Here is a 26,643-nt window from a genome sequence, read left to right on the forward strand (position 1 = left end):
TGCATCATCACTGTGTGATGACAAATCCCAGTATAACAGGAAACAGGAAATTCCACTCACACCAGGGGCATTTTCCAAATGACAATGATCCCTGGTCAAATGAAGTGCACTTCTGTATCTAGGGAACAGGGTGTCATTTGAGACGCAGTTAGACTATTAGAACATAATTCAGACTAGACAGTCATTACTTTACTAACATTGGTCCATTGGTGTTTGGAAAAAGGTCATTAGAACACCTAACACAGGCCTATTTTCAGGTGAATACATTTTAGAAAAGTGTGTGTGTGTTCATCCATCCACCATTTGTTGTTACCTGAGAATGTATACTGAACAAAAATATAAAGGTAACATGCAACAATTTCAACAGTTTTACTGAGTTACAGTAAATCAGTAAATTGAAATGAATGTATTAGGCCCTAATCTATGGATTTCATATGACTGGGCAGGGGGGCAGCCATAGATGGGCCTGGAAGAGCATAGGCCCACCCAGGTTGGAGGCGGCTTATGGTAGAGAAATTAACATTAAATTCTCTGGCAACAGCTCTGGTGAACATTCCTGCAGTCAGCGTGCCAATTGCATGCTCCCTCAAAACTTGAGACATCTGTGGCATTGCACACTTTTAGAATGGCCTCCCGCCCACATACACTTGTATCCCTCCTCCGGCTTGGCTACCGCGGGGTACCGTTCAGAGGAATGGCAGCCCAGAGGAATGGCACTTCAAGCCTTTCTTTACCCATCACCAGGTGGTTACAGACTGAAACAACGCAGAGAGGATTCGCCATGAGTCCAAAACACTGTATAAGGAGACCGAGGCCGGGACTCTGCACACCCAAGCTGAGGGGACGCGGCACCTGGGCGAGAGACTACAGGATATCCACTTCTGGAAGTCGGAGCTGCAGCGGCACGTCGAAAAGCTGGTGGCTGAGACAGACCTCCTCCTGCAGCAGAAGAGAAGGCTGTTGAAGTCGCTGGATGCCACCGAGATCCCGTTCGCCATTGCCACGGATAACCTAACCTGTCGGTCGGTAACAGCGACCACATAGAAGAGGAGCTGCTGATGATACAAAAAAAATATTGATTTGTCTTTGCTCTAGTTCACCTAAATACTTGTATCATTACTAAATGTTGACTAGACGTGATTTCACTAGAAACCAATCTGAAAATAAGGTGATGGTTGTGTTTGTGTACCGCAGGAGGTGGAGTTGGTCAGGAGCATCCAGGCTGTGTTGAAGAGAACGCTGAGTCAGGCTGTCAATCAAATCAAGTGAGTGTCACAATTAAACAATAAGGGTTTTTATTTATCAAAACTTGGACGATACAAATTATGACAAGGAAATAAACCAAAGTGCTTTAAAATATACCAAGGGCTAAATTACTTGAAAAATGGACTGTCCTATAAAGTATTAAGTTAAAAAAGAACTAAGCTATAACGTGCAGGAACAGAAAGTACATAAACCAAAAATCAACTCACTGATGGGATGTTCCATGGAGACTATAAGAGGAGTGGCCAGCTCCAAGGCCAGTCTGCAAACCATCAAGTTTTACATTTATACAATAATGATATAACGTTAAATGCAAACATTATTTTAGCAATAACAGTAGACAATATAAATGTATAACTGTACATAGCTATTTTAAACTCGTCAAAGGGAAAAAGAGTTCTACTGGGGTGAGCAGAGGGTGGGCATTTCCCAACGCCCTTCCGGAACCGTATTTTAACCCTGGGATTCAGGTCGGACCTCCTTTATCAGAACACCGCGGCACCCATCACTGCTGAGGAATAGAGGGAAACAAGACATTACTTTGTACTGTGACTATTTACTTGAGAGTGATAATGGTTAAATTATACCAATGACTGTTACCACGTAAACTATGAAGCATGCACTCAACATAGAAAAAAACAATGATAGCAAATGTCAAACTGTATTTCTGCAATACAGTTACGTATGGGATATAAGAAACAAAAGCAGTGTCGCGTCGTCATTTATATTATGTGTATCGTTGTGTGTATAGTGCATGAAATTAAAAGGATATTTGTTATGGCCTGTGTACACTTGCACGCGGTAAACTACCGCGTGGCTCGCTTGTGGGCATCCTGGCAGCAGCAGTTCGGTTGTGCGACAATAATTCAGCATAGTAAATTTGTATGAAGATCTGTTTTTTAAATGGGTAAATAGTGAAATCTATTCTCCATTTCATTCATTTATAAACAGTTAAATAATAGTGTGCTCTAAACCGCTCTGGTGACAAACGTTGCTGCCCTGTTTCCAATCGTCCACATTGCTGCTGGGAGAACCTATTCAAGTAAATACACTTTGGGGGGGAAGACTATACCCGTGTTCGAATACCCATAACATAATGTATACTACATACTTAATGAGTGTATATACTATTAGTTAATTTTAGGAAACTGCAAACGAAAGGTATCCTTCCAATTCGGAAGTTGATGCTGTTACTATGCAACTTCTTTCTAGCTTGTTAGTAAAACAAATGACAAGACCTCTTACGACTTCATTAACAATGTCCATTAAGAACGCTCAACGACGATACTGCTAAGAATTACGTGAATAATCAAGTCGGTAGGTTGCGTATGTAAATTCACTCTGCTGATATGCTATGCGGTTCGTAAGGATAGCGTAGCTAACAAATCGTCTGGCAACATAATGTGTAACTTATTTGAAAAGTAATTACTTTATTACATTGCTCGACATTTCCTTGACATGTGTCATTAGTTAAAGCAATGAATTCGTATCTTTTCTCGTCGGATTTCGCCAGCATATTTTCCGCCATTTTCTTCAAATCTGAAAACGTTGAAGCCACGCCCATTTTTGGAAGAACTGCATTATGGGCCCTAAAAGCATGGAAACGTTGTACACTGCTATGACCAATAAGCATACCAGTCAATTTACTTCACAAATAGTAAGGTTAGTATAAGTATTTCAACACAGTTTATTTATTATTAGCTAACTAGCTACAGTGCAAGTTAACTCAACTGAGCTGCTAACGTAGCTAGCTATCTAGCCAACTTTACATACTGCATAGCTAGCTAACTGAATTAAATATCACCAGTTACCTAACTTCATAATGGCTAGCTATCTTGATGTAATTGTAAAATAAACTCCAAATGCATTTGTAGGTAACTAGCTAACAGCCATGGAAGAGAGTGAACGGATAGCTGCTCCAACTGTCAAAGAAGGTAGAGTAGGCTATTCTGGATAGGGCAGGTACTGTTGTGTAGTTCCACTCCATAGAAAGAAGTGAGGACAGAGAATTGTAACATAATATTCAGTGCAGTCTAATTTTAGTATAATGAAGTCTGTTTTCTGCCCTCAGATACAGAGCTGTGAAACCCTGTCTGCAGATGAAGAGCCCCCCACGGGGGGCCAGCACAGACAACAACAACAAAAATAATGAAATGTATGCATTCACTACTGTAAGTCGCTCTGGATAAGAGCGTCTGCTAAATGACAAAAAAAAAAAAAGAGCAATGGTTCCCAGTCCTGTTCCTGGGGTCTCAAAGGGGTGCACATTTTTATTTTTGCCTTAGCGCTGCACAGCTGATTCAAATGATCAAGTCATCATCAAGCTTCAAGTGGTATTTATGTATTCATTTGTGACGCTATCCTTGATATGATCCTGCTGTTGTCACATGCTACACATGCATCTATCCAATGTTATCATGTTTGTTATAAGATATATTATACTTTAGTAATCCACAATGACCTGGTGACGTAAAAGTCTAATGACATTATCTTCCATATTCCTACAGATGCCTTGCGACTTTCTTCAAAACGATTGCCTACAGTTACTGTGTAGGGCACTGCACAGTTGGGTGGCAAGGGCCATCTGGGACTGTCTCGTGGGGATTTCAGGCATCTGTGAAGGCTACCTGTGTCCTGCATAACTTCATGATGATGAACAGGAGGGGATCTGCAGCTCTCCTACATGTGCCAGAGGAGAGGTCTGCTGCTCTGCAGGATGTTGCCAGGATGGGGGCCAACAATGCAGCACAGGAGGCAATCTGTGTGCGGGAGACCTTCACCTCCTACTTCTTCGAAGAGGATGCTGTTCCCTGGCAACACCAGAGTACACTATGCAAAACCAAAGGCTCTTTTAAGAGCCATCCACATTGCAATAAGAGTATTCTTCCATTTACTTAGCTATATGAACTGCAGTTATTCAATAAGTCTCTAAGTCTCCTTCACTCCATCCCTCGCGCCCCTTCTCCCGTAATCCTCTAGGTCAGTGGTTCCCAAACTTTTTATAGTCCTGTACCCCTTCAATATTCAACCTCCAGCTGCATACCCCCTCTAGCACCAGGGTCAGCACACTCTCAAATGTTGTTTTTTTGCCATCATTGTAAGCCTGCCCCACACACTATACATTTATTAAACATAAGAATGAGTGTGAGTTTGTCACAACCCGGCTCATGGGAATTGACAAAGAGCTCTTATAGGACAAGGGCACAAAATAATATAATAAAATTCAATAAATTTGCTGTTTATTTAACCATCTTACATATAAAACCGTTTGTTCATCGAAAATTGATTTTAAAAAAAATGGTTATTGAAATGTGAATCACATTTTTGTTTGGGAATATCTGCTCTAGGTTATATCAGCTGTGTTGGTGAACCCCTCCTGTATCTGAACTGGCTACATAGAGGGCACAGCATGATCAGAGGTGAGAGGTCACTTGGTTGGGTCAACAGGAAGTATTATTAAAGAGATGCTTTACATTGAAATACAGATCGAGATGTAGTAGTCCCAGAGTTTAGAATTTTACCTCCTGATGATTATGATGACTGACAGTGATAGCATGATTAAGCCTTGTTTTTAAAAATTTTATTCTGTCTCTCGTCTGCAGGTATGTTTTGATGTGAGAGAGGATGACAACCCCCAGTCCCATCATCGCCACCTCACCCACCGTTAAGATAAACTTCATGCCAACTTGGGGCCCAAGGCTGGTTAGGAGACACTTATGTAATTAAGTTTAGTAGCACTGTAATCCTTCCCTGCTCCTCTGTTCTTACCTCTTTCTCTTTTACACTCACACCTCTCTCCCCACATTTCTTCCACTGTTTTTATGTGTACCAGCTGTGCATTGAAGTACAGATTGTACTAATATTTTAAAATAATATTACAATTATAACTTAATTATAACACTTGGATAATGAACTTCTTTCAATAAAGTGTTCCACATTCTCTACTGGTTGAAGTCTCTCATTTGATGAAATACCACAACTATCCTGTCCTCAGTTCAGTGCAGATGAAGGAAATGAGATAGATGAACCTATTTACATGATGCATAGGAAGTGTAGTGTACTGTTTCTTTAAAATTCTGTTTCTGTATATATGAATTACAAATCAGCCTTTTAACTAGTTAAATCATGTTTCTAGTCTATTGCATAGTTAATGTGTAACCAACCACTGATGTCCCAGGACCAAGATTGGTAAACACTGTTGAAGTGTATAATTGTAATACATACATGCAGACATAGCATCATTCAAATAATGCCGTTTGATACTCCTAGTATTGGACATGACTGAAAAATAATGTCTCAGACATTCATGTCTTAAATTAGAATTAACCCTGGTAAAGATTGACAACCAGATTATAATATCCTCTGGGAAATGGCTAGTAGTGATGGTCACTGGTGGTCATTTATTTTGCACATTCATACCTGAACCACACCTTTATTTGCAGTAGAGTACATGATCAGTGAATATATTCAATGTACAGGCTACAATGTGGGGATATCATGCTTGGTAATAACTGCATGTATATATGACTTGCATCCTTGGCACAAAGTTATATTATATTCTACTCAATCCATAGGCTTTTGAAGTTGATACAACCGGCTATGATAGCTGAGGTTCATAGCTAGGTTCTGAACTAATATGTATACCAAACGTTTGGGTCCATACACAGATCGGCTAAATGGCTAGCTACACATCATAGGCATACAGGTATTTTTATCCTCCACTGCACAATAAACAAGAAATGAGTTACCTAGTTACGTTATCCACAAGGCAAGCGTACAAAATAGTACATTCAATTTGCAGTAAATGCTTTAGCTAGCTAGATTCTTTACGTCCACTGTTTCACAAGATGACAGCCTGGTTTGCTGGTTGTTTCAGGAATTCCTAAAACAAAGAACACGAATTACAATTTCATACTCATGTCACAACAGCCATAAAGCTAGCTGGCTACTGTTAGCTAGTCAGCTAGCTTGCTAAATCGCGATTTTCGTAAATGAACTGTATGATAAAAACATATGCATCATCGTTTGTCTCTACATTAACTAACATATTCCTGTCGACTGTACATTTTGCACGATTTGTTATGACGTTATAATCACTTACATTTGCTTCCATCCTAGTATTTTTGTCAGCCATCTTTGCAGCAGCTGAGCCGGGTTGCAGCCTATTCATTAGGTACCAAACAAAGGAAAATGGACTAACAGGGAGGGACTACCTGAGGTTGTCCAATAAGAAACGCTCGTTTCCGTTTTCCGTTACTAATGAATAATGATCTTGCTCTGGTAACAATGTCCTTTTTTTGTCTTATGGCGCCCCGTACTGTCTGTAATACGTAGCTACTCACCCGCAAAGCATGCAAAGGAAAAACCAAGGAGGCCGAGATGCAAAAAGTGCCTGTGAAAAGTGCTAACAGGTGATAAACAGCACTGATGTTTAGGCATAGAAGCCCAAACGTATTCTCCTTTTTTATTCATCACATGTTATATAGCTGTATTCTGCCCAACCAAGCAAAAAGGCAGTAACTGCTCATTTGGTCGAAAATGAGTTAGTCATTTTTGCTACATTAAATACATGCTTAATCATGTGGACAAGTATCCTGCCTCTATTGTATTGTGTTCTGGTGAAAATTGGTGTTATGTTATTTTGCTTGGTAGGGCAGTATTATACACACACGCACGCACGGATGTATTATACACACAAACACAGACACACACTCTCTTTTTTAAATACATATTTTATAGCATGTATGAGTGCATACAATTATTGACAATTAAGTACAAATTTATGCTTTTAAAATGTTTCTTATCTAAACACACACTATATTTACCACAAATGTAACACAATACATTTGCAATTCTAACATGCTCCTTGGTATGTGACAATACTTTTATTCAGCTCAGCTTTTTCCTTCAGTTCCTGAAAGTCCTGTTGAAAGTTGTTTAGCTGGGTCTGAGAGCCTTGGACCACGACGGTACCAGTGTGATAAAGATTCACTGTAATAACATCCTTAAAGTGACTGTCATCCGCATACGCTTTGACCTGTACGGCATTGTTGATGTCTCTCTCTTCAGTGTCGAGGTAGATTTGGTGCAGGGCAGTACGCCAGGCTGTGGGGTGCGCTGTGTAGAAAACATAGTTGGTTTTGACTCTGTTCCACAGTGCTTTTCTGTAATCCACTATCAGAGTCTCAGGATGTTTCCTCAAGACTTCCTCCTTGTAATGTTTCCTAGCCTTAGAATCCATACCTTCAGTGTATGGGATTTCAGTGGCCTGCACCACACCTAGATTGATGCTTCCTCTAAGCAGGAAGGGCTTTACTCCAGCGCCCTTAGGTTTTACCTTCAGCGACCGTGACAGTCCTCCTCCTGTTCTTCCAGAACCCCGGGACATTTCAAATAACGTTGTGAACTTTAAGGTTAAAAAAGATAGTAGGTTTATCTTCAGTATCTCACGTTGTTGTTGTCTATTTAGTCCTGGGAAATCTGGGTAATTTGTCCCTCTTTCCTAATGTTGCCTGTTGAAGATGCAAAACATGCAGAGATCAGAATGTTGAAAACAGAAATACTAACTTAGTCTCAATCTTAAAGTGCATACAGCTCATTACAAGTGCCAACAACTGGGTGACACATAGCCTAGAGGTTAAGAGCACTGGGCCTATAATCTGAAAAAATCTGCCGTTCTTCCCTTGAGCAAGGCAGTTAACCCCCAACAACAACTGCTCCCCAGGCGCCGTGGACGTCGATTAAGGAGGGGTTAAATGCAGTTGAATGTATTCAGTTGTGCAACTGACTATGTATCACCTTTCCCCTTTCCCACCCAAGGTTTATTATTATTATTATTATTATTGTCCACTACAAAAACTAAAACTAACCATGAAAAAAATACAAGACATCATTGTCTTACCAGGAATAGGATGATTAAAATCGCCAAAAACTGTTGCGACTGGCAGCATATGACTCCAACAGACGAGGTTCCTTCTGCATTTATCAACAACGTACAAACGCTAAGTACTGCAACAGTATTGGATGCCACCGACACGTGTCTTCTGGCGGTGTTTTGAGCGGGTGCGTATCACATGAAGATGATGCATCTTGGAATCCCCGAGCTGACAAGGTACAAATCTGTCGTTCTGTCCCTAAACAAGGCAGTTAACCCACTGTTCTTAGGCCGTCATTGAAAATAAGAATTTGTTCTTAACTAACTTGCCTGGTTAAATAAAGGTAAAATAAAAAAATAAAAAAGTGACAGTATTTTCCATGTTATCATATAATGTATCTCACGTCCCTATTCATACACAACTAAAAACTACTACTACTACACACGTCTACTACTACACAGTATTTGTGTTTACTGAGTCCGCCAGATCAGAGGCAGTAGGGTGGTGGTGGTGGTGGTGGTGGGGGTGGTGGAGAGAGCGAGAATGTTTTTCTTCTTTCTTCCCCATCAGGGCACTTTGGGATGTGGTATGTGCGTGAGTAGAGAGAGAGTGACTGATCGAGACAGTTATAGTTGGGTGGGTCATCCGCTGTACTGTAGGTGGCACGTGCTTTGGGAAATGGTTACAGAGAATGCTGCAAGCGGACCTGCTGTTGCCACACACACCAATTCACCATCCCTACTACACACACACATACACACGCACACGCATGCCCGCACACACACACACACACAAGCAGTGTGTGGTAAACCATGACTTTGACTCTGACTGGATAGTGCTGATAGGTTGAACACTGTGTCCTTGTGTCGAATGTGCAAAATAAATTACCACCAGTGACCATCACTACTAGCCATTTCCCAGAGGATATTATAATCTGGTTGTCAATCTTTACCAGAGTTAATTCGAATTTAAGACACCCAATTCAGGAAGTGATTTTATATTTAAATGTAAAACATTTAACATCTTTTTAAATAAAAAGCTTCTCCTCTTCCATTTATTGAGAAGTCATTGAATATAGATTTCCTTTTTTCAATTATTTCAGATTACTTCTTGAACTAACTGACTTCAATTCGAATTGACCCCAACCTTGACCTTTACTATTGTCACAAAATAAGTCGTACTCTTCGGCGAAAATGTCAGACAGGAGAGAGAAGGACCAAGGCGCAGCGGAAGTGTGGACACTCATTCTTTTAATTGGTAAATGAAAAAAAGCATCCACAGGGAAAACAAAAACAAAACAATGACCAGTACTCACGATACGACAGTGTAGCAGGCTAAACCAAAAAGCAGTGCTCACAAACAATTCCCCACATCCCCAAAAACAAACAAACACACCTATATAGGACTTCCAATCAAAGGCAACTATACACACCTGCCTTCAATTGGAAGTCCCAATCATCAACCCAACATTTAACAAACACAAACCCCCTGCCACATCCTGACCAAGACTAAGCAAAACGCCCTCTGCTGGTCAGGACGTGACAGTACCCCCCCCTCAAGGTGCAGACTCCGGGATGCACCTTAAAAAAGAAAAACACAAGAAAATCCCCCATACCCCAACAAAACCAACAAACAATAACCCCTAAACCAAAAGGGAGGGAAGGGAGGGTGGCTGCCGTCACCGACGGCACTGTGCTACACCCTCCCTCCCCAACCCACCTATCCTGGAGGTGGCTCAGGTGCAGGACGTGGACCTCGTTCCCCCTTTGGCGTCGCCCACTTTGGTGGCGCCGCTAGCTGCGCCGGGCAGACGTGCCACTCGGGCTGACCCTGGCAGACGGACCACTCGGGCTGGGCCGGAGGACAGGAGGGCCACTCGGGCTGGGCCGGAGGACAGGAGGGCCACTCGGGCTGGGCCGGAGGACAGGAGGGCCCCTCGGGCTGGGCCGGAGGACAGGAGGGCCCCTCGGGCTGATCCTGACTGACGGGCCACTCTGGCAGCTCCTGACAGGCAGGGCACTCTGGCAGCCCCGAACAGGCGGGCCAGTCTGGCCACTCTGGCAGTTCCGGGCAGTCTGGCCACTCTGGCAGTTCCGGGCAGTCTGGCCACTCTGGCAGTTCCGGGCAGTCTGGCCACTCTGGCAGTTCCGGGCAGTCTGGCCACTCTGGCAGTTCCGGGCAGTCTGGCCACTCTGGCAGTTCCGGGCAGTCTGGCCACTCTGGCGGCTTCTGACTAGCGGGCGGCTCTGGCGGCCCCTGACTAGTGGGCGGCTCTGGTGACGTATGACTGGCGGGCAGCTCTGGTGACGTATGACTGGTGGGCAGCTCTGGTGACTGTTGACTGGCGGGCAGCTCTGGTGACTGTTGACTGGCGGGCAGCTCTGGTGACTGTTGACTGGCGGGCAGCTCTGGTGACTGTTGACTGGCGGGCAGCTCTGGTGACTGTTGACTGGCACTCCCGTCTTGCCCCGTCAACCAGCCCTTGTGCCCCCCCCTAAAAAAATCTTGGGGGTGCCTCTCGGTCTCCCTTACCCGTCGTGTCTCCCAGACCTCGCCAGCCTTCTTCCGCTGCTTGGTCCTGGTTTGGTGGGGAATTCTGTCACAAAATAAGTCGTTCTCTTCGGCGAAAATGTCAGACAGGAGAGAGAAGGACCAAGGCGCAGCGGAAGTGTGGACACTCATTCTTTTAATTGGTAAATGAAAAAAAGCATCCACAGGGAAAACAAAAACAAAACAATGACCAGTACTCACGATACGACAATGTAGCAGGCTAAACCAAAAAGCAGTGCTCACAAACAATTCCCCACATCCCCAAAAACAAACACACACACCTATATAGGACTTCCAATGAAAGGCAACTATACACACCTGCCTTCAATTGGAAGTCCCAATCATCAACCCAACATTTAACAAACACAAACCCCCTGCCACATCCTGACCAAGACTAAGCAAAACGCCCTCTGCTGGTCAGGACGTGACAGTACCCCCCCCTCAAGGTGCAGACTCCGGGATGCACCTTAAAAAAGAAAAACACAAGAAAATCCCCCATACCCCAACAAAACCAACAAACAATAACCCCTAAACCAAAAGGGAGGGAAGGGAGGGTGGCTGCCGTCACCGACGGCACTGTGCTACACCCTCCCTCCCCAACCCACCTATCCTGGAGGTGGCTCAGGTGCAGGACGTGGACCTCGTTCCCCCTTTGGCGTCACCCACTTTGGTGGCGCCGCTAGCTGCGCCGGGCAGACGTGCCACTCGGGCTGACCCTGGCAGACGGACCACTCGGGCTGGGCCGGAGGACAGGAGGGCCACTCGGGCTGGGCCGGAGGACAGGAGGGCCACTCGGGCTGGGCCGGAGGACAGGAGGGCCCCTCGGGCTGGGCCGGAGGACAGGAGGGCCCCTCGGGCTGATCCTGACTGACGGGCCACTCTGGCAGCTCCTGACAGGCAGGGCACTCTGGCAGCCCCGAACAGGCGGGCCAGTCTGGCCACTCTGGCAGTTCCGGGCAGTCTGGCCACTCTGGCAGTTCCGGGCAGTCTGGCCACTCTGGCAGTTCCGGGCAGTCTGGCCACTCTGGCAGTTCCGGGCAGTCTGGCCACTCTGGCAGTTCCGGGCAGTCTGGCCACTCTGGCAGTTCCGGGCAGTCTGGCCACTCTGGCGGCTTCTGACTAGCGGGCGGCTCTGGCGGCCCCTGACTAGTGGGCGGCTCTGGTGACGTATGACTGGCGGGCAGCTCTGGTGACGTATGACTGGTGGGCAGCTCTGGTGACTGTTGACTGGCGGGCAGCTCTGGTGACTGTTGACTGGCGGGCAGCTCTGGTGACTGTTGACTGGCGGGCAGCTCTGGTGACTGTTGACTGGCGGGCAGCTCTGGTGACTGTTGACTGGCACTCCCGTCTTGCCCCGTCAACCAGCCCTTGTCCCCCCCCCTAAAAAAATCTTGGGGGTGCCTCTCGGTCTCCCTTACCCGTCGTGTCTCCCAGTCCTCGCCAGCCTTCTTCCGCTGCTTGGTCCTGGTTTGGTGGGGAATTCTGTCACAAAATAAGTCGTACTCTTCGGCGAAAATGTCAGACAGGAGAGAGAAGGACCAAGGCGCAGCGGAAGTGTGGACACTCATTCTTTTAATTGGTAAATGAAAAAAAGCATCCACAGGGAAAACAAAAACAAAACAATGAACAGTACTCACTATACGACAATGTAGCAGGCTAAACCAAAAAGCAGTGCTCACAAACAATTCCCCACATCCCCAAAAACAAACACACACACCTATATAGGACTTCCAATCAAAGGCAACTATACACACCTGCCTTCAATTGGAAGTCCCAATCATCAACCCAACATTTAACAAACACAAACCCCCTGCCACATCCTGACCAAGACTAAGCAAAACGCCCTCTGCTGGTCAGGACGTGACAACTATACCCATTTACAATGGGCAGAAACCCAAACTCACACATCCTAGTCAGTTAAACATTTACGGAAGGCTTTATTTTCATTTCCTTAATCCAACATCCCACAGAACAGCTGGACATTTCCCCATAAATGATATTGTGGTTTGGTTAGCTATCAAATTCCCTGATGTGTGAAGTACAGTTTTCCGTGCTGTCTGTGTGTACACATATAACAGCGCTGTCTGTGTGTACACATCTAACAGCGCTGTCTGTGTGTACACATCTAACAGAGCTGTCTGTGTGTACACATCTAACAGCGCTGTCTGTGTATACACATCTAACAGCGCTGTCTGTGTGTACACATCTAACAGAGCTGTCTGTGTGTACACATCTAACAGCGCTGTCTGTGTGTACACATCTAACAGCGCTGTCTGTGTGTACACATCTAACAACGCTGTCTGTGTGTACACATCTAACAGCGTTGTCTGTGTGTACACATCTAACAACGCTGTCTGTGTGTACACATCTAACAGCGCTGTCTGTGTTTACACATCTAACAGCGCTGTCTCTGTGTACACATCTAACATCTCTGTCTGTGTGTACACATCTAACAGCGCTGTCTGTGTGTACACATCTAACAGAGCTGTCTGTGTGTACACATCTAACAGAGCTGTCTGTGTGTACACATCTAACAGAGCTGTCTGTGTGTACACATCTAACAGAGCTGTCTGTGTGTACACATCTAACAGAGCTGTCTGTGTGTACACATCTAACAGAGCTGCCTGTGTGTACACATCTAACAGAGCTGTCTGTGTGTACACATCTAACAGCGCTGTTTGTGTGTACACATCTAACAGAGCTGTCTGTGTGTCCACATCTAACAGAGCTGTCTGTGTGTACACATCTAACAGCGCTGTCTGTGTGTACACATCTAACAGCGCTGTCTGTGTGTTCACATCTAACAGAGCTGTCTGTGTGTACACATCTAACAGCGCTGTCAAACATTAGGCACCAAGACAGAGTTAGAAGATGGTAGGGTGACTGGTGCTTTGTTTTCTCTAAACCGATTTTTAAAAACACCCCGCTTCTAACAATTCTTTTCCTTCTCACGTAGCAACACACACAAAACAAACACAGATATTCCTAGGCCTACACACAAGTCTTTCATATTTTATTATATCCTGCAAAGAAGCACTCTGAAACCCCCCAACTCAGAGCACCCTTTCCCAGCAACGAGCAGAGCGACAGCCCCTTACCTTTTTGGAGTCCTGGAGGAGATGAGGTACTGTGGACTGTGTGGAGCTAAAGATCAGATCTGCTACTCCAGACAGACAGACAGACAGACAGACAGACAGACAGACAGACAGACAGACAGACAGACAGACAGACAGACAGACAGACAGACAGACAGACAGACAGACAGACAGACAGACAGACAGACAGACAGACAGACAGACAGACAGACAGACAGACAGACAGACAGACAGACAGACAGCTTCCATCCTAGTATTTTTGTCAGCCATCTTTGCAGCAGCTGAGCCGGGTTGCAGCCTATTCATTAGGTACCAAACAAAGGAAAATGGACTAACAGGGAGGGACTACCTGAGGTTGTCCAATAAGAAACGCTCGTTTCCGTTTTCCATTACTATTGAATAATGATCTTGCTCTGGTAACAATGTCCTTTTTTTGTCTTATGGCGCCCCGTACTGTCTGTAATACGTAGCTACTCACCCGCAAAGCATGCAAAGGAAAAACCAAGGAGGCCGAGATGCAAAAAGTGCCTGTGAAAAGTGCTAACAGGTGATAAACAGCACTGATGTTTAGGCATAGAAGCCCAAACGTATTCTCCTTTTTTATTCATCACATTTTATCACTTTGTATCAAGGCCGCCTCGTTTTATCCTTTTCATAGTTTGAGTGAGAGTTCCCTCGCACCGACCACTATCCATTGTACCCTGAGTGCAGACCCTCACACTGGCTTTCTGCCCCTTACTGTCTCCTACTGCGTGTGTGTGTGTGTGTGTGTGTGTGTGTGTGTGTGTGTGTGTGTGTGTGTGTGTGTGTGTGTGTGTGTGTGTGTGTGTGTGTGTGTGTGTGTGTGTATCAGGTGTAACAGAGATGCCAAGCAGACTCTGGAGCTGGACTGGTCTGATAAGTACCAGGCCTACAGTCTGGATGACCAGTGTGGTCGCTACAACAACATGAGTACTGACACACAGTACCACTCCAACTCAGACAACCTACAAGACCAGTGAGTAGCTGTATTATACACACAGTACCACTCCAACTCAGACAACCTACAAGACCAGTGAGTAGCTGTATTATACACACAGTACCACTCCAACTCAGACAACCTACAGGACCAGTGAGTAGCTAGCTGTATTATACACACAGTACCACCCCAACTCAGACAACCTACAGGACCAGTGAGTAGCTGTATTATACACACAGTACCACTCCAACTCAGACAACCTACAGGACCAGTGAGTAGCTGTATTATACACACAGTACCACTCCAACTCAGACAACCTACAGGACCAGTGAGTAGCTGTATTATAGACACAGTACCACTCCAACTCAGACAACCTACAGGACCAGTGAGTAGCTGTATTATACACGCAGTACCACTCCAACTCAGACAACCTACAAGACCAGTGAGTAGCTGTATTATAGACACAGTACCACTCCAACTCAGACAACCTACAGGACCAGTGAGTAGCTGTATTATACACACAGTACCACTCCAACTCAGACAACCTACAGGACCAGTGAGTAGCTGTATTATACACACAATACCACTCCAACTCAGACAACCTACAGGACCAGTGAGTAGCTGTATTATACACACAGTACCACTCCAACTCAGACAACCTACAGGACCAGTGAGTAGCTGTATTATACACACAATACCACTCCAACTCAGACAACCTACAGGACCAGTGAGTAGCTGTATTATACACACAGTACCACTCCAACTCAGACAACCTACAGGACCAGTGAGTAGCTGTATTCTGCCCAATCAAGCAAAAAGGCAGTAACTGCTCATTTGGTTGAAAGGAGTTCATGTCATTTTTGCTACATTAAATACATGTTTAATCATGTGGACAAGTATCCTGCCTCTATTGTGTTCTGGAGAAATTTGGGGTTATGTTATTTTGCTTGGTAGGGCAGTATTATACACACACACACACACACACACACACACACACACACACACACACACACACACACACACACACACACACACACACACACACACACACACACACACACACACACACACACACACACACACACACAGAAACACTCTCTCTTTCTTTTTTAAATACATTTTTTATTGCATGTATGAGTGCATACAATTATTGGCAATTAAGTACAAATGTATGCTTTTAAGATGTTTCTTATCTAAACACACACAATATTTACCAGAAATGTAACACAATACATTTGCAATTCTAACATGCTCCTTGGTATGTGACAATACTTTTATTCAGCTCAGCTTTTTCCTTCAGTTCCTGAAAGTCCCGTTGAAAGTTGTTTAGCTGGGTCTGAGAGCCTTGGACCACGACGGTACCAGTGTGATAAAGATTCACTGTAATAACATCCTTAAAGTGACTGTCATCCGCATACGCTTTGACCTGTACGGCATTGTTGATGTCTCTCTCTTCAGTGTCGAGGTAGGTTTGGTGCAGGGCAGTACGCCAGGCTGTGGGGTGCGCTGTGTAGAAAACATAGTTGGTTTTGACTCTGTTCCACAGTGCTTTTCTGTAATCCACTGTCAGAGTCTCAGGATGTTTCCTCAAGACTTCCTCCTTGTAATGTTTCCTAGCCTTAGAATCCATACCTTCAGTGTATGGGATTTCAGTGGCCTGCACCACACCTAGATTGATGCTTCCTCTAAGCAGGAAGGGCTTTACTCCAGCGCCCTTAGGTTTTACCTTCAGCGACCGTGACAGTCCTCGTCCTGTTCTTCCAGAACCCCAGAACATTTCAAATAACGTTGTGAACTTTAAGGTTAAAAAAGATAGTAAGTTTATCTTCAGTATCTCACGTTGTTGTTGTCTATTTAGTCCTGGGAAATCTGGGTAATTTGTCCCTCAGTCCTAATGTTGCCTGTTGAACATGCAAAACATGCAGAGATCAGAATGTTGAAAACAGAAATACTAACTTAGTCTCAATCTTAAAGTGCATACAGCTCATTACAAGTGCCAACAACTGGGTGACACATAGCCTAGAGGTTAAGAGCACTGGGCCTATAATCTGAAAAAATCTGCCGTTCTTCCCTTGAGCAAGGCAGTTAACCCCCAACAACAACTGCTCCCCAGGCGCCGTGGACGTCGATTAAGGAGGGGTTAAATGCAGTTGAATGTATTCAGTTGTGCAACTGACTATGTATCACCTTTCCCCTTTCCCACCCAAGGTTTATTATTATTATTATCGTCCACTAATATCATTGTCTTACCAGGGATAGCGTGATTAAAATCGCCAAAAACCGCTGTGACTGGCAGCATATGACTCCAACAAACGAGGTTCCTTCTGCATTTTTAAAAAAGATACAAACGCTAAGTACTGTAACACCATTGGATGCCGCAGACACGTATCTTCTGGCGGTGTTTTGAGCAGGTGCGTATCACATGAAGATGATGCAATCTGAAAGTGGCAGTGTTTTCCATGTTATCATATCATGTATCTCACGTCCCTATTCATACACAACTAAAAACTACTACTACTACACACGTCTACTACTACACAGTATTTGTGTTTACTGAGTCCGCCAGATCAGAGGCAGTAGGGTGGTGGTGGTGGTGGTGGTGGGGGTGGTGGAGAGAGCGAGAATGTTTTTCTTCTTTCTTCCCCATCAGGGCACTTTGGGATGTGGTATGTGCGTGAGTAGAGAGAGAGTGACTGATCGAGACAGTTATAGTTGGGTGGGTCATCCGCTGTACTGTAGGTGGCACGTGCTTTTGGAAATGGTTACAGAGAATGCTGCAAGCGGACCTGCTGTTGCCACACACACCAATTCACCATCCCTACTACACACACACATACACACGCATGCCCGCACACACACACACACACACACAAGCAGTGTGTGGTAAACCATGACTTTGACTCTGACTGGATAGTGCTGATAGGTTGAACACTGTGTCCTTGTGTCGAATGTGCAAAATAAATTACCACCAGTGACCATCACTACTAGCCATTTCCCAGAGGATATTATAATCTGGTTGTCAATCTTTACCAGAGTTAATTCGAATTTAAGACACCCAATTCAGGAAGTGATTTTATATTTAAATGTAAAACATTTAACATCTTTTTAAATAAAAAGCTTCTCCTCTTCCATTTATTGAGAAGTCATTGAATATAGATTTCCTTTTTTCAATTATTTCAGATTACTTCTTGAACTAACTGACTTCAATTCGAATTGACCCCAACCTTGACCTTTACTATTGTCACAAAATAAGTCGTACTCTTCGGCGAAAATGTCAGACAGGAGAGAGAAGGACCAAGGCGCAGCGGAAGTGTGGACACTCATTCTTTTAATTGGTAAATGAAAAAAAGCATCCACAGGGAAAACAAAAACAAAACAATGACCAGTACTCACGATACGACAGTGTAGCAGGCTAAACCAAAAAGCAGTGCTCACAAACAATTCCCCACATCCCCAAAAACAAACACACACACCTATATAGGACTTCCAATCAAAGGCAACTATACACACCTGCCTTCAATTGGAAGTCCCAATCATCAACCCAACATTTAACAAACACAAACCCCCTGCCACATCCTGACCAAGACTAAGCAAAACGCCCTCTGCTGGTCAGGACGTGACAGTACCCCCCCCCTCAAGGTGCAGACTCCGGGATGCACCTTAAAAAAGAAAAACACAAGAAAATCCCCCATACCCCAACAAAACCAACAAACAATAACCCCTAAACCAAAAGGGAGGGAAGGGAGGGTGGCTGCCGTCACCGACGGCACTGTGCTACACCCTCCCTCCCCAACCCACCTATCCTGGAGGTGGCTCAGGTGCAGGACGTGGACCTCGTTCCCCCTTTGGCGTCACCCACTTTGGTGGCGCCGCTAGCTGCGCCGGGCAGACGTGCCACTCGGGCTGACCCTGGCAGACGGACCACTCGGGCTGGGCCGGAGGACAGGAGGGCCACTCGGGCTGGGCCGGAGGACAGGAGGGCCACTCGGGCTGGGCCGGAGGACAGGAGGGCCCCTCGGGCTGGGCCGGAGGACAGGAGGGCCCTTCGGGCTGATCCTGACTGACGGGCCACTCTGGCAGCTCCTGACAGGCAGGGCACTCTGGCAGCCCCGAACAGGCGGGCCAGTCTGGCCACTCTGGCAGTTCCGGGCAGTCTGGCCACTCTGGCAGTTCCGGGCAGTCTGGCCACTCTGGCAGTTCCGGGCAGTCTGGCCACTCTGGCAGTTCCGGGCAGTCTGGCCACTCTGGCAGTTCCGGGCAGTCTGGCCACTCTGGCAGTTCCGGGCAGTCTGGCCACTCTGGCGGCTTCTGACTAGCGGGCGGCTCTGGCGGCCCCTGACTAGTGGGCGGCTCTGGTGACGTATGACTGGCGGGCAGCTCTGGTGACGTATGACTGGTGGGCAGCTCTGGTGACTGTTGACTGGCGGGCAGCTCTGGTGACTGTTGACTGGCGGGCAGCTCTGGTGACTGTTGACTGGCGGGCAGCTCTGGTGACTGTTGACTGGCGGGCAGCTCTGGTGACTGTTGACTGGCACTCCCGTCTTGCCCCGTCAACCAGCCCTTGTGCCCCCCCCTAAAAAAATCTTGGGGGTGCCTCTCGGTCTCCCTTACCCGTCGTGTCTCCCAGTCCTCGCCAGCCTTCTTCCGCTGCTTGGTCCTGGTTTGGTGGGGAATTCTGTCACAAAATAAGTCGTACTCTTCGGCGAAAATGTCAGACAGGAGAGAGAAGGACCAAGGTGCAGCGGAAGTGTGGACACTCATTCTTTTAATTGGTAAATGAAAAAAAGCATCCACAGGGAAAACAAAAACAAAACAATGAACAGTACTCACGATACGACAATGTAGCAGGCTAAACCAAAAAGCAGTGCTCACAAACAATTCCCCACATCCCCAAAAACAAACACACACACCTATATAGGACTTCCAATCAAAGGCAACTATACACACCTGCCTTCAATTGGAAGTCCCAATCATCAACCCAACATTTAACAAACACAAACCCCCTGCCACATCCTGACCAAGACTAAGCAAAACGCCCTCTGCTGGTCAGGACGTGACAACTATACCCATTTACAATGGGCAGAAACCCAAACTCACACATCCTAGTCAGTTAAACATTTACGGAAGGCATTATTTTCATTTCCTTAATCCAACATCCCACAGAACAGCTGGACATTTCCCCATAAATGATATTGTGGTTTGGTTAGCTATCAAATTCCCTGATGTGTGAAGTACAGTTTTCCGTGCTGTCTGTGTGTACACATCTAACAGCGCTGTCTGTGTGTACACATCTAACAGCGCTGTCTGTGTGTACACATCTAACAGAGCTGTCTGTGTGTACACATCTAACAGCGCTGTCTGTGTGTACACATCTAACAGCGCTGTCTGTGTGTACACATCTAACAACGCTGTCTGTGTGTACACATCTAACAGCGTTGTCTGTGTGTACACATCTAACAACGCTGTCTGTGTGTACACATCTAACAGCGCTGTCTGTGTTTACACATCTAACAGCGCTGTCTCTGTGTACACATCTAACAGAGCTGTCTGTGTGTACACATCTAACAGAGCTGCCTGTGTGTACACATCTAACAGAGCTGTCTGTGTGTACACATCTAACAGCGCTGTTTGTGTGTACACATCTAACAGAGCTGTCTGTGTGTCCACATCTAACAGAGCTGTCTGTGTGTACACATCTAACAGCGCTGTCTGTGTGTACACATCTAACAGCGCTGTCTGTGTGTTCACATCTAACAGAGCTGTCTGTGTGTACACATCTAACAGCGCTGTCTGTGTGTTCACATCTAACAGAGCTGTCTGTGTGTACACATCTAACAGCGCTGTCTGTGTGTACACATCTAACAGAGCTGTCTGTGTGTCCACATCTAACAGAGCTGTCTGTGTGTACACATCTAACAGCGCTGTCTGTGTGTACACATCTAACAGCGCTGTCTGTGTGTTCACATCTAACAGCGCTGTCTGTGTGTACACATCTAACAGAGCTGTCTGTGTGTACACATCTAACAGCGCTGTCAAACATTAGGCACCAAGACAGAGTTAGAAGAAGGTAGTGTGACTGGTGCTTTGTTTTCTCTAAACCGATTTTTAAAAACACCCCGCTTCTAACAATTCTTTTCCTTCTCACGTAGCAACACACACAAAACAAACACAGATATTCCTAGGCCTACACACAAGTCTTTCATATTTTATTATATCCTGCAAAGAAGCACTCTGAAACCCCCCAACTCAGAGCACCCTTTCCCAGCAACGAGCAGAGCGACAGCCCCTTACCTTTTTGGAGTCCTGGAGGAGATGAGGTACTGTGGACTGTGTGGAGCTAAAGATCAGATCTGCTACTCCAGACAGACAGACAGACAGACAGACAGACAGACAGACAGACAGACAGACAGACAGACAGACAGACAGACAGACAGACAGACAGACAGACAGACAGACAGACAGACAGACAGCTTCCATCCTAGTATTTTTGTCAGCCATCTTTGCAGCAGCTGAGCCGGGTTGCAGCCTATTCATTAGGTACCAAACAAAGGAAAATGGACTAACAGGGAGGGACTACCTGAGGTTGTCCAATAAGAAACGCTCGTTTCCGTTTTCCATTACTATTGAATAATGATCTTGCTCTGGTAACAATGTCCTTTTTTTGTCTTATGGCGCCCCGTACTGTCTGTAATACGTAGCTACTCACCCGCAAAGCATGCAAAGGAAAAACCAAGGAGGCCGAGATGCAAAAAGTGCCTGTGAAAAGTGCTAACAGGTGATAAACAGCACTGAAGTTTAGGCATAGAAGCCCAAACGTATTCTCCTTTTTATTCATCACATTTTATCACTTTGTATCAAGGCCGCCTCGTTTTATCCTTTTCATAGTTTGAGTGAGAGTTCCCTCGCACCGACCACTATCCATTGTACCCTGAGTGCAGACCCTCACACTGGCTTTCTGCCCCTTACTGTCTCCTACTGCGTGTGTGTGTGTGTGTGTGTGTGTGTGTGTGTGTGTGTGTGTGTGTGTGTGTGTGTGTGTGTGTGTGTGTGTGTGTGTGTGTGTGTATCAGGTGAAACAGAGATGCCAAGCAGACTCTGGAGCTGGACTGGTCTGATAAGTACCAGGCCTACAGTCTGGATGACCAGTGTGGTCGCTACAACAACATGAGTACTGACACACAGTACCACTCCAACTCAGACAACCTACAAGACCAGTGAGTAGCTGTATTATACACACAGTACCACTCCAACTCAGACAACCTACAGGACCAGTGAGTAGCTGTATTATACACACAGTACCACCCCAACTCAGACAACCTACAGGACCAGTGAGTAGCTGTATTATACACACAGTACCACCCCAACTCAGACAACCTACAAGACCAGTGAGTCGCTGTATTATACACACAGTACCACTCCAACTCAGACAACCTACAGGACCAGTGAGTAGCTGTATTATACACACAATACCACTCCAACTCAGACAACCTACAGGACCAGTGAGTAGCTGTATTATACACACAGTACCACCCCAACTCAGACAACCAACAGGACCAGTGAGTAGCTGTATTATACACACAGTACCACTCCAACTCAGACAACCAACAGGACCAGTGAGTAGCTGTATTATACACACAGTACCACTCCAACTCAGACAACCTACAGGACCAGTGAGTAGCTGTATTATACACACAGTACCACCCCAACTCAGACAACCTACAAGACCAGTGAGTAGCTGTATTATACACACAGTACCACTCCAACTCAGACAACCTACAGGACCAGTGAGTCGCTGTATTATACACACAGTACCACTCCAACTCAGACAACCTACAGGACCAGTGAGTAGCTGTATTATACACACAGTACCACTCCAACTCAGACAACCTACAGGACCAGTGAGTAGCTGTATTATACACACAGTACCACTCCAACTCAGACAACCTACAGGACCAGTGAGTAGCTGTATTATACACACAGTACCACTTCAACTCAGACAACCTACAGGACCAGTGAGTAGCTGTATTATACACACAGTACCACTCCAACTCAGACAACCTACAGGACCAGTGAGTAGCTGTATTAAACACACAGTACCACTCCAACTCAGAGCACCCTTTCCCAGCAACGAGCAGAGCGACAGCCCCTTACCTTTTTGGAGTCCTGGAGGAGATGAGGTACTGTGGACTGTGTGGAGCTAAAGATCAGATCTGCTACTCCAGACAGACAGACAGACAGACAGACAGACAGACAGACAGACAGACAGACAGACAGACAGACAGACAGACAGACAGACAGACAGACAGACAGACAGACAGACAGACAGACAGACAGACAGCTTCCATCCTAGTATTTTTGTCAGCCATCTTTGCAGCAGCTGAGCCGGGTTGCAGCCTATTCATTAGGTACCAAACAAAGGAAAATGGACTAACAGGGAGGGACTACCTGAGGTTGTCCAATAAGAAACGCTCGTTTCCGTTTTCCATTACTAATGAATAATGATCTTGCTCTGGTAACAATGTCCTTTTTTTGTCTTATGGCGCCCCGTACTGTCTGTAATACGTAGCTACTCACCCGCAAAGCATGCAAAGGAAAAACCAAGGAGGCCGAGATGCAAAAAGTGCCTGTGAAAAGTGCTAACAGGTGATAAACAGCACTGATGTTTAGGCATAGAAGCCCAAACGTATTCTCCTTCTTATTCATCACATTTTATCACTTTGTATCAAGGCCGCCTCGTTTTATCCTTTTCATAGTTTGAGTGAGAGTTCCCTCGCACCGACCACTATCCATTGTACCCTGAGTGCAGACCCTCACACTGGCTTTCTGCCCCTTACTGTCTCCTACTGCGTGTGTGTGTGTGTGTGTGTGTGTGTGTGTGTGTGTGTGTGTGTGTGTGTGTGTGTGTGTGTGTGTGTGTGTGTGTGTGTGTGTGTGTGTGTGTGTGTGTATCAGGTGTAACAGAGATGCCAAGCAGACTCTGGAGCTGGACTGGTCTGATAAGTACCAGGCCTACAGTCTGGATGACCAGTGTGGTCGCTACAACAACATGAGTACTGACACACAGTACCACTCCAACTCAGACAACCTACAAGACCAGTGAGTAGCTGTATTATACACACAGTACCACTCCAACTCAGACAACCTACAGGACCAGTGAGTAGCTGTATTATACACACAGTACCACTCCAACTCAGACAACCTACAGGACCAGTGAGTAGCTGTATTATACACACAGTACCACTCCAACTCAGACAACCTACAAGACCAGTGAGTAGCTGTATTATACACACAGTACCACTCCAACTCAGACAACCTACAGGACCAGTGAGTAGCTGTATTATACACACAGTACCACTCCAACTCAGACAACCTACAGGACCAGTGAGTAGCTGTATTATACACACAGTACCACTCCAACTCAGACAACCTACAGGACCAGTGAGTAGCTGTATTATACACACAGTACCACCCCAACTCAGACAACCTACAGGACCAGTGAGTAGCTGTATTATACACACAGTACCACACCAACTCAGACAACCTACAAGACCAGTGAGTAGCTGTATTATACACACAGTACCACTCCAACTCAGACAACCTACAGGACCAGTGAGTAGCTGTATTATACACACAGTACCACTCCAACTCAGACAACCTACAGGACCAGTGAGTAGCTGTATTAAACACACAGTACCACTCCAACTCAGACAACCTACAGGACCAGTGAGTAGCTGTATTATACACACAGTACCACTCCAACTCAGACAACCTACAGGACCAGTGAGTAGCTGTATTATACACACAGTACCACTTCAACTCAGACAACCTACAGGACCAGTGAGTAGCTGTATTATACACACAATACCACTCCAACTCAGACAACCTACAGGACCAGTGAGTAGCTGTATTATACACACAGTACCACTCCAACTCAGACAACCTACAAGACCAGTGAGTAGCTGTATTATACACACAGTACCACTCCAACTCAGACAACCTACAAGACCAGTGAGTAGCTGTATTATAGACACAGTACCACTCCAACTCAGACAACCTACAGGACCAGTGAGTAGCTGTATTATACACACAGTACCACTCCAACTCAGACAACCTACAGGACCAGTGAGTAACTGTATTATAGACACAGTACCACTCCAACTCAGACAACCTACAGGACCAGTGAGTAGCTGTATTATACACACACACTCTCTTTTTTAAATAAATATTTTATTGCATGTATCAGTTCATACAATTCTTGACATAATTAAGTACAAATATGTCCTTTTTTAATTTGTCTTATATTTCACACAAATTTAACACAATCTATTTGCAATTCTAACATGTTCCTTGGCATGTGAAATGACTTGATAACTAAATGTATTCAATGTATTCAGGAACTAAAAATGATCTTGTGCAAGCAAAGACGGAGTAGAATGCGTTTTTTAAAATGTCACAAGTCAAGTCTTCTCACAATGACATTATTGTGTTACCACGGTTACACATTTTTACCAGGTACATTTCCAGTAGGACGTATTCTACTGTTTTACCATGATCACATCCCTGAATCACACCTCATTTCCTTTAGGACATATTCTACTGTTTTACCATGATCCCATCCCTGAATCACACCTCATTTCCTGTAGGACGTATTCTACTGTTTTACCATGATCACATCCCTGAATCACACCTCATTTCCTTTAGGACATATTCTACTGTTTTACCATGATCCCATCCCTGAATCACACCTCATTTCCTGTAGGACGTATTCTACTGTTTTACCATGATCACATCCCTGAATCACACCTCATTTCCTGTAGGACATATTCTACTGTTTTACCATGATCACATCCCTGTATCACACCTCATTTCCTTTAGGACGTATTCTACTGTTTTACCATGATCACAACCCTGAATCACACCTCATTTCCTTTAGGACATATTCTACTGTTTTACCATGATCACATCCCTGTATCACACCTCATTTCCTGTAGGACATATTCTACTGTTTTACCATTTTCACATCCCTGTATCACACCTCCTCCCTGAGGTCTATACCTGTTGTATTCTGCACTGGATTTGTCTGTGTGTGTGTGTGTTTGTGTTTGTATTTGATACGTGTGTATGTGTTTCATACGTGTGTGTGTGTGTGTGTGTGTGTAGATCCTGGATCAGATCGGGGCCCAGGAGAGGAACATTGTGTCTCTTCAGCAGGCTCTGTATGATAAAGAGGCCCCTCTGAGAGTGGCTCAGTCCAGGCTGCACCAACGCTCACACAGACCCCACATGGAGCTCTGTAGGGACACCCCACAATTCACGTGCGCACGCACACACACACACACACACACACACGAACAGACAGAAGCACACACAGGCAAGCAAGCCAGTACGCACTCACACGGACATGCACACAAACACACAACCAAACACACACTCAAACCTATGTCTATCGCACTCTCTCTCCCATCTTTCACAAACACCTACACTGGTCTGATAAGCTCCTCTCCTTCCTCTCTCTCTCTCTCTTTCGGTCTCTCTTCCCCTCCCTCTCTCCTCTCTCGCGCTCTCTTTCTCTCTCTCCTTCTTGTGCTCCCTCTCCCCCCTCCTCTCTCTCTCTCTCTCTCTCTCTGTCTCCAGCCTGGTGGGTGAGGTAGGTCAGATCTCCCAGACCATGTCGTCCCTGCAGCAGCAGCTGTCTGCAGCGCGGAGCTCCCTGTCCCACCTGGAGGAGTCCCGCATGGTGCTGGAGAAGGACATCGGCTGTAAGACCCACAGCTTGCTCATCGACAGGGACAAGTGCATGTCCCACCGCACCCGCTACCCCACCTTCATAGCCCTGTCTGGGTACTGAAGAGAGAGAGAGACAGGGGGATATGGAGACGTGTGTGTGTGTGTGTGTGTGTGT

The 26,643-nt window shown here is 45.6% G+C and overlaps 1 protein-coding gene and 2 long non-coding RNA genes across 3 annotated transcripts; 2 read left to right on the forward strand and 1 right to left on the reverse strand.

Annotated features, from left to right (window-relative positions):
- Positions 1 to 762: 762 nt before the first annotated feature.
- LOC106591594 (tektin 4) lies at positions 763 to 26,589 on the forward strand (the record flags this gene model as incomplete). Its single annotated transcript, XM_082969459.1, is given in 7 exon segments — positions 763 to 1,024; positions 1,027 to 1,059; positions 1,193 to 1,265; positions 14,637 to 14,780; positions 16,200 to 16,206; positions 25,902 to 26,056; positions 26,376 to 26,589. Coding segments are annotated over 7 exon segments (888 nt in total), but the record flags the coding sequence as incomplete, so codon positions are not given.
- Positions 2,771 to 5,203, forward strand: LOC106591617 (uncharacterized). The gene is made up of 4 exons (XR_014381982.1): positions 2,771 to 2,925; positions 3,335 to 3,596; positions 3,771 to 4,682; positions 4,866 to 5,203. It is a non-coding gene; the product is annotated as an uncharacterized LOC106591617 (long non-coding RNA).
- Positions 5,680 to 6,522, reverse strand: LOC145862532 (uncharacterized). Its single transcript, XR_014381981.1, has 2 exons — positions 6,365 to 6,522; positions 5,680 to 6,145 (listed from the first exon to the last, which is right to left on the reverse strand). It is a non-coding gene; the product is annotated as an uncharacterized LOC145862532 (long non-coding RNA).
- Positions 26,590 to 26,643: the final 54 nt, after the last annotated feature.

The sequence above is a fragment of the Salmo salar genome, chromosome 02 (genome assembly GCF_965601325.2).
Source record: "Salmo salar chromosome 02, fSalSal1, whole genome shotgun sequence".
Lineage (NCBI taxonomy): Eukaryota > Metazoa > Chordata > Actinopteri > Salmoniformes > Salmonidae > Salmo > Salmo salar.